Here is a 9,781-nt window from a genome sequence, read left to right on the forward strand (position 1 = left end):
GGGCTCAATAGGTTAAAGTGCACTGCCATCTAGTGGGGATGAGGAAAAAACAAAACATGAAACTTCATTACATTCGCATTGATTTATTGTACCGTTATTAACTGATCCCATCCCACTTGGACCAGGACACTGGAGGATGACAGAAGAGGGGCACGTACATATACAGAGCACATGGGGTTTGGGTTTTACAGCATCTTTGTGTTCCACTGACATTAATGTACCACGCTTTACACAAATCCCACTAAAGCCCAAGAAATCACAGATTCACTGGCCCATAGGGGGAAATGTGCTCTGAGGTTGTTGTATATATACATTAAATAAGATTAAATTAGATTATAAAAATAGATGCAGCCTGAACTTGGACTTTGGGGTTGTGGTGGGACTGTTTGGAGAAGGGGATGCCAGGATTAGACTAATGAATATGATGTAAACATGTGGTTGAGATGGCTGCCCTTTTTAATGCAGAACAAAGTCCGAAAAGTTGTACTAACATTAAAGTGAGACATATTCCAGCATTTCTGTCAGATCTGTTTTAAAAGGGCTCCTTCCACAAACAGACTTCCTTCCTCCTTCTGCTGAAGGAACAAGTGAGGGTGGAAGAACCGGAGCGTTCCCAGGCCTCCTCAGGACTTCTCTGAGGCCAGAGCACAGTCGAAGGAGGTGGACAGAACTTTACAGATGGCCTGGGCTTGTTCCTGCAGAGCACAAATGATGTGTTAAAACTGCAGAATGCAACAAGTTACCAAAGCCAGCAGAGTTTTCATTGTACACTACCATTCAAAAGTTTGGGGTCAGTAAGAATTTTTAATTAAAACTATTCAGCAAGGATGCATCAAATTGATCAAAAGTGACAGTAAAGGCATGTAAAAAAGTTACAAAAGATTTCTATTTTAAATAAATGTTGTTCTTTTGAATTTTCTATTCAAAGAACCCAGAAAAAAGTATCAACAAAAATATTAAAGGTGCCCTAGAATTAAAAATTGAATTTATCTTGGCATAGTTGAATAACAAGAGTTCAGTACATGGAAATGACATACAGTGAGTCTCAAACTCCATTGTTTCCTCCTCCTTATATAAATCTCATTTGTTTAAAAGACCTCAGAAGAACAGGCGAATCTCAATATAACACCGACTGTTATGTAACAGTCGGGGTGTACGCCCCAATATTTGCATATGCCAGCCCATGTTCAAGGCATTACACAAGGGCAGAATGTCTAGATCTGTGCACAGCTGAATCATCAGACTAGGTAAGCAAGCAAGAACAATAACGAAAAATGGCAGATGGAGCAATAATAACTGACATGATCCATGATATCATGATATTTTTAGTGATATTTGTAAACTGTCTTTCTAAATGTTTCGTTAGCATGTTGCTAATGTACTGTTAAATGTGGTTAAAGTTACCATCGTTTCTTACTGTATTCACGGAGACAAGAGCCGTCGCTATTTTCATTTTTAAACACTTGCAGTCTGTATAATTCATAAACACAACTTTATTCTTTATAAAATCTCTCCAACAGTGTGTAATGTTAGCTTTAGCCACGGAGCACTATCAAACTGATTCAGAATCAAATGTAAACATCCAAATAAATACAATACTTATGCGATTAGACATGCTGCATGACGAACACTTTGTAAAGATCCATTTTGAGGGTTATATTAACAGTGTTATTAACGGCGAGCTCCGGGGGATGAGATTTAAAGGGGCCGCAGCCTGAATCGGCGCATATTTAATGATGCCCCAAAATAGGCAATAAAAAAAAAAAAAATAATAAAAAAAAATAAAATACCCCATAATTATGCTGAAACTTCACAGACACATTCAGGGGACACCTTAGACTTATATTACATCTTTTAAAAAGACGTTCTATAGCACCTTTAAAACCCACGTGAACCAGAAGTTGGACTTTAGTTAGTAAATGGTGTCAATTTTGCATGGTGGAGGGTGGGTGGGATTCAAAGTTTTTTTTAAATTTTTTTTTTAAGCTAGCTTGCAATTGCTAGCCTCTCCGAAATTGCCTACCCTAGCTTTAAGCAGCATAACTGTTTCCAAAATGGATAAGAAAGGTTTCTTGAGCACCAAATCAGCACATTAGAATGACTTCTGAAGGATCATGTGACACTAAAGACTGAAGTAATGATGCTGAAAATTCAGCTTTGCCATCACAGGAATAAATTTTACATAAAGTAGCTTTTTTTCTAAATGATAGTTACTTCAATTTAAAATAAAATTACATTTGCAAGCCATTTCAGAGCAAATACATAAATAATGAAATAGTAAATATTTCTGCTACATTATCCAGATCTAGCCTAATTCATACTTTATATGCTCTTAGAAACACTTGCTGCATTCAGGTCTTACCGCACTGCTGCACTGATACACCCAGATGCTGCACTCATGCTGCTTGGCATCAGTGGTCTTCAGTGCGAGCAGGTTCTTTCCAGCACCCAGACCATCATCATAGCAAAGCATACGTACAATCAGGTAGAGCGGGTGACGGTGAAGCACATCCTGAGAAAAGAGAGCATCAATAGCAAATCAGATACTGAGTGGAAACCCAGCCATGCCATTATACTGAAATCCTGTGTTTTATAGTGGTGTTATTTGATGTTCAGTAACACATAAGAGCCAAATCTCTCATATTAACAGTAAACGATGAGATTGAGTCAACTCACACACTGGTCTAATGAAGCCACTTTAACTCCATACTTGGACACTCCCAGAATCATTTCCTCATCTCCAGGCACAAATGGCAGTTTTCCATCTTGCTTTAAAGTGAATGCATGAGATCGGGTTTTTAAACAGCTTCAGACTCAATATATGATATTATGATAAATGATAACAGTTAGGGATGTAACGGTACATGTATTCGTCCCAGACCGTCACGGTACGGTCAGTCAGTCACAGGCGATCTACACCCCGATCCAGAAGGGGGCGTGCGCGGTAATGCGACGCTGTTTGCTAACCACCACAACAGGAAAAAGAGCAAAAGAAGAAGAGACGATCTATGCGTCAAGCGTGATTTTTTTTTTCCAAAACCAGTTCAGCGGAAATCCTGCCCTGCAACCAGTTTCATTGGCTGAGGTTACAGTGACGGGTAGGTTGAGGGATCAGTGTTTTTTATATAGGCAATCATTACTGTGATTGACATGGCCAGTGAAATCTTTAAAAATCAGCTCCAGAGCGAGATTTCCACTGAACTGGAGAGTTCAGATGTCACGCAAGAGCTTGCTAGCAGCCTATACACGGAGTTTCGATTAATTTTTGATCCACAAGCTTCACAGAAAGAAAGAAAACCAGGACGGCAGAAAGTGGCATCCAATTTGTTTCCTGGAAATGGAAAACTTCAGGTGGTACTTCACTTGCTGTCTCCTCTTTTTCTCCTTCTTACTCATCTTTCCGTGATTTCTTGAAACATAATATTGAACTTTGTGCATCCGCCAGGGGGACATGTAAATGTACTGAAGTTGTATCGAACCGTGACCCCAAAACCGAGGTACGTACCAAACCATGTATGTGTAACGTTACACCCCTAATAACAGTAGATATTAAATAGTGATGCTTTGTTCTTCTCCTCTAGGCCAGGAGAAATAAGCTAAAGTAATTCTGTTTTATATTAGAGCATCAACTGAAAATCTTTTGGCTTCTCCAAAAGTGAAGTGGTCACAAGCAGATGCAGAAGTTGTGTTGTTTCAGCTCCATATGCGAGTAACATTGGTTTTGCTGTTTCACAGAACCAAGATATGCTGTTGTTGTAATGTTAGCTATAGTAACAGGACAAATTTGAGTGTCTTTGTTTGTCTGGAGCTGGTGTGCTGCCAGCGACTAACAATAAACTCTTGCTTGTATATACACTTGTGCGCTGTACGTTCATATTTGTCGTGTTCCTTGTCGTTCTTTCATCATCTTCACTTTATTTTTTGTGAAGCATGATTTTGCTTTGATTCAGCGATGATAAAGAGACCTCCACACTTGCATTGCATGTTTGTGCATTTTGGAGGTGGAGCCATGAAGGGAGAGGGTGTATTTGTTTGGGTTGATTTACAATTTTTAACAGTGTTTCTCAGAAATTGCAACTGCACCTTTAAGGGGGTAACATCTTCCCCTTTTGTAGATCCTTACCTGAGCTGCATCGATGAAGTTGATCAAGTCTAGAGGCTCCTGGAGGGTTTTGCTCATCTCAAACTGCAGCTTCTCGATGGCTCCCACATACTTGACTCTGAACTCAGCACATGTATCAGACACAGCGTTACCTGAAGGTTTAACAAGGTCAGGAACTCTCACAGAATCAAAAATATACATGCATCAGTTTCTACAGGTTTGAGAACTAACCTGAACTCTTGGTCGAGTCTGTATCAAGACTAGCGACTGTGCTTGACCTAGATAGGCCTCCCAAACTGGAATCTACTGACTGGATAAAGGGAAATTAGAGTTTATCATTACCTTTGTGGAATAAAAAACTCAGTAGACAGAATCAGCTGAATGCCAATTCACTCTTTTACAAATTAGTGGGTCCCAAATCACAGTAGTACAGTATGTCAAAATTGCATTTGATTGCAAGATTGCATACTGTACTTTTTACTAAGGATCCATGCATGCCTTTTGAGCTAATACTGTCCAAGACCCCTTTCACTTCACTCTCTGGTATCAAGGTGCAATTTTATTAGTACTGGCATACTGGCTCAATTCATACTTAAGTTTGTCAGTGAGCAAATGGAGATTCAGCCAACATTTATAAATGAATAAGTGTAAAAATTTAGTTTATGACGTGTGTACTTGATTTCTTCTGATAAACTGACCTTGCTTTTAGTGCTGATCTCACTGCTCTGGGAGCTGCTGCTGCTGTGGCGCTTCTTGACCTTTCGAAACATCCTTCACCATGACGCCAGTGCTGCAGTTCTCCAGCTTACCAGCAGATCGCAGCAGAGTCTGAGGAGATTTATCAGCTTTAGCGCCATTTAAAGGTACACTATGCATCTTTGAACAAAATTTAAATAATGAGTCATACATCAATCCTTCTTCCAAAACATACTTTTGTCTTGCACTGATTTTGATGCATGTCTAACCCCTACAGTTTTGCTTGCACCGTTCAGAGTGGGATTCAAACCGGGGTTTCTGGCATGGGAGGTGGGCACACTATCAAGGATGCTAAAAACCGCTCCCTCTAGTGCACCTCTTGAGGCCAGGGGAGTGAGGTTTACCAGCACAGCTCATACTGGCTGGCCTCCATTACACTCACTCCCAAAAACCTCACTCCCATCCGGGTCACGGCACTAATGTAACCCCTCTGATTCTATTTGTACCGCTCAGAGCGGGATTCAAACCGGGGTTTCTGGCATGGGAGGCGGGCACACTAACAAGGATGCTAAAAAACGCTGCCTCTGGTGCACCTCTTGAGGCCAGGGGAGTGAGGTTTACCAGCACAGCTCATACTGGCTGGCCTCCATTACACTCACCCCCCAAAACCTCACTCCCATCCGGGTCACGGCACCAATGTAACCCCTCCAATTCTACTTGTACCACTCAGAGCGGGATTCAAACCGGGGTTTCTGGCATGGGAGGTGGGCACACTAACAAGGATGCTAAAAACCGCTGCCTCTAGTGCGCCTCTTGAGGCCAGGGAAGTGAGGTTTACCAGCACAGCTCTTACTAGCTGGCCTCCTTTACATTCACCCCCCAAAACCTCACTCCCATCCAGGTCACAGCACCAGTGTAACCCCTCCGGTTGTACTCGTACCGCTCAGAGCGGGATTCGAACCAGGGTTTCTTGCATGGGAGGTGGGCATAGTAACAAGGACACTAAAAATTGCTGCCTCTATTGCGCCTCGAGGCCAGGGGAGTGAGGTTTACCAGCACAGCTCATACTGGTTGGCCTCTATTACACTCACCCCCCAAAACCTCACTCCCATCTGGGTCACGGCACCATTGTTGCCCCTCCGGTTGTACTTGTACCACTCGGGGTGCGTTTCCCAAAAGCATGGCTAGCCAACTAACATTGCAAGTTCTGTCGTTACTAACATAGTTAAACTATTTGGTGTTTCCCGAAAGCATAGTTCAAACGAACATTGGCAAACTGCATCACAAACTTGTGTGGTTGGAATAACAGCTCTTGATCTGTGGTTAGAAGCATAGTCTCTTGTTTTTAGGACATGTGAACTTAAAAAAAATCTTTATTTTGAGCAAAATAAGCAAGCTGATATTAAGTACAATGTATATCTTTTATTTTGAATATATACAAATGTAATTTACATATTTTAGTTTGTCAATAGATTTTAAGCAACGTTTTTGAAGAGTGCGCATGTGCGTACATGCTCTGGTACGTAAGAACGAGCCTATGATTGAATCTGAAAATAAAGCAAAATAACTGAGAAAATGAGAATAAGTCCTCAGATGTCACGTCCGTAATTTATAGCAGAAAATCTAGCATTTATTCTATCTCAAGCAGATTAATTTAAAGAAGTTATTACTCCACCACCTGTGTGACATCATTCACCAATGTGGCTGAACGACAGGTTTGCGACAATACGGTTGTACTCGTACCGTTCAGAGGTGTGTTTCCCAAAGCGAACTATGGTCGCAAGTTCCGTCGTTACCTACAGAGTTCAATAGGACTTACGACCATAGTTGGCTAACGATGCTTTCGGGAAACGCACCCCAGAACGGGATTTGAACCGGGGTTTCTGGCATGGGAGGCGGGCACACTAACAAGGACACTAAAAACCACAGCCTCTAGTGCACACGCAGGCCAGGGGAGTGAGGTTTACCAGCACAGCTCATCACAGCTGGCCTCCATCACATATTCATCCACAAGCACAACCAAAACAATGTCCTTCCTCAAAATGCATGCAGTTTTGTTTTTTAGCTATATAATATACCTTTAAATTAATCAAAATCACACCCATAGTTGTTTCCGGTAAAGCTGGTACTAATATTTAAAGAATTTATACCCAATAGTGTACAAATGACTCTAATAACACTGAAGACAAAGTGCAATACTGTAGCCAATAAAATATTTAGAGACCAGAGGCCAGTTGCATAAACTTAGTCACTATATTAAGACTGTGTCTTAAGAACTAGTTTGACCAACTTTCAGTTAACCAATGGGTTATTTTTCCAATTCAAATTACACCAATCTACCTTTTTATGTAACGGACTTTAAAAAAATAGGACCACTCTTCAAGAAAAACATTAGTGTCTTAACTTTTAAGACTAGTCTAAGTGGTTTATGCAGCTGGCCCAGGGTAGGATTGCACCAGCCGTTCGTAAGTTCTTTCTTAAATTGGAACGTAAAGTCCACACTAGTGGCTTAGTAACTACTAGCTAGTTTGTAACTAACTCTATACTTTATTTGGTTGCACCATTTGTTTAAGGCAGAACATAGCTAGTAGCTCGTAAGGTCTCCGTAAAGTAATGCGTAGTCGCATAATATGATGTTTACCCTCAGTGATCTTTCAAATGCATGAGCAGAAGTTGTTGAAATTTTGTGAATTTCAGTTTATCCTTCATTCTGACTTATTTTGCCTCACGTAGCTAACAGTAAAAATACGTTTCCATTAAAAATAGCCTACTACTTAATCATAAATGTTTTTATATGTAAATAACATTCAGAAACTGTATTTGTAACGAAATTAATAAGGATCAATAAATAAATACTGATACAAAAAAACAAAAACAAATGACATTAATTGATTATGACTGATTTTATTTGACATGCACAACAATGGCGTGCTGTTTAGGACAGGTTCGTGTTGAAGTGTGGCTAACAAAATAATCTTTTCACATAATGTTCTCTTAAAATGTTAGTGTAAATGTCAGCGGAATCATATATGTGTAAAGAATGAAGTCTGTCAGGTAAAACAAAAGCTTATTGATGCAGGTCAGTCAATCTGCTATTTTATTCCAAATGTTACTCCTGATAGGAGGCTTCCATAAATATTTAGTGTATACGTAGAGTTACGCTTCAACTAAGTTTAATGGTGCAACACAAAAATATTTAGTAGTGCGTAAGTTCTAAATCTGTGCCCATTTACGTCAAAACTAGGCTATGTTGTAACTTACGCAAAGCTGGTGCAAGAACTAGAATTAAATATAGAAATAAAGAAAAACTACAAAACATTTTAATGCCTTTTCAAGCCTTGATTTTTTTTTTTTTTTTTTTTTCCTCAAGTCACTCTCAGAAAATAATTCTCATAATTTGGTAGTAAGATTGAGAAACTGTAAAATCTATCTAAACAAAAATGCAAACACATTAATTCATAATTATATAATTGCCTCATATATAGTAGTCAACATTTGAAGTGAATCAAAAAAGTTAATCAAAGTTGTCCAAAGAACTAGAAGGAGAAGAAGGAGGTTTTAGGACAACTCTGATGAAAGGTTTTGATCCACTTCAAATTAAACTAAATTCAGGAATATTCACTGGTGAAACTGATCATTTATGACATTTAGCTTTGGATTTTTAGCATGTTATTTAGCTGTAAATATATATTTGTTGTTGTAAATTTTTGAACTAAATTTGACCCCAATATCTATATTTTACATAGTATTTTCATGTAATAAAAATTTAGATATATGATTTTTTTTGGGCTAAAATGTCTAATATTGTTAAATTATAACATGATATTTGTTATTATTCAATTATACATTAGAGTATTGGTAAGAGTGATTTATTTCTATTAACCAGTTCAAACTTTCCATTTCAATTAATCGACTTAAGTCTAAATATTTATTCACACTCAACACAACCAAAAAAACTAAAGGTCAAAGAGTGTAAATTAAATGCTATCTCAGCCTAGTGAACAATAAAACAAGGTTCCTTACGTAATATTTCAGCTCAGATGCATGAATTACGCTACAGATAAACACTGCCTTCATAACTGTCTAAGAAACAGCATTGACATGTTCTCGGGGTTCAAGGCACTCCACGAGCCCACGCCCCTATAAAACAATGGTGCCAAACTTTGGGTAACTTTCTAGGAATCTACTCAGCTCGCGCACTGTGCTAGTAAGCACGAGCTCACACATTGTTAATGAAAATCCCGCGGAAAGTAAAGGAAACCCGTTGCTAGGATAAACATTCAGCAGCACCACACGTCTAACTTGTCTAATGCAAACGCAAAGGGATGTTATTTGGTCGTTTATTGGCATCTCTATCAAGAAATATGGAGAATATGAACTTGTAAACAAGCACACTGGGCATACCTCTATTTTGAGCTCACTATGTAGCAGTGTTGAGCTGTAATAATTATTAATATGGTTCATCAAAGCGGCGGTCGGCAGCTCTCTCTCTCTCTGTCTGCTTTGGCGAGACTTGCATTGACACTTCACTTCCTGTACGGCTCCACCCTGCACTTCTTAAAGGGGACGCACGCTTATAGGTGGCTAAATTTGCAATGGAATATCAGCTTACTACTACTTACTAAATACAGCCATGCACATACTAATATTTTAAACAGTAAGTGGCTATTTAAAAGAATTAAAGGGTTAGTTCATCCAAAAATGAAAATTCTGTCATTTATTACTCACCCTCATGCCGTTCCACACCCGTAAGACCTTCGTTCATCTTCGGAACACAAATTAAGATATTTTTGTTGAAATACAATGGCTCAGTGAGGCCTGCATAGCCATCAATGACATTTCCTCTCTCAAGATCCATTAATGTACTAAAAACATATTTAAATCAGTTAATGTGAGTAGCTACAGTAGCCTACGTGGTTCAATATCAATATTATAAAGCAACAAGAACATTTTGGTGCGCCAAAAAAACAAAATAATGACTTA

At 39.1% G+C, this 9,781-nt stretch overlaps 1 protein-coding gene across 1 annotated transcript; it reads right to left on the reverse strand.

Moving 5' to 3' along the window:
• Nucleotides 1-58: 58 nt before the first annotated feature.
• On the reverse strand, nt 59-9,326 carry itgb1bp1 (integrin beta 1 binding protein 1). The gene is made up of 7 exons (XM_067366573.1): nt 9,203-9,326; nt 4,801-4,930; nt 4,334-4,412; nt 4,124-4,254; nt 2,677-2,769; nt 2,363-2,512; nt 59-695 (listed from the first exon to the last, which is right to left on the reverse strand). The coding sequence occupies exons 2-7, from the start codon at nt 4,870-4,872 to the stop codon at nt 624-626; spliced, it is 597 nt and encodes a 198-aa protein (XP_067222674.1). The 5' UTR covers nt 4,873-4,930; nt 9,203-9,326; the 3' UTR covers nt 59-623.
• Between the last annotated feature and the right edge of the window lie 455 nt (nt 9,327-9,781).

Source organism: Chanodichthys erythropterus, chromosome 18 (assembly GCF_024489055.1).
Source record: "Chanodichthys erythropterus isolate Z2021 chromosome 18, ASM2448905v1, whole genome shotgun sequence".
NCBI lineage: Eukaryota > Metazoa > Chordata > Actinopteri > Cypriniformes > Xenocyprididae > Chanodichthys > Chanodichthys erythropterus.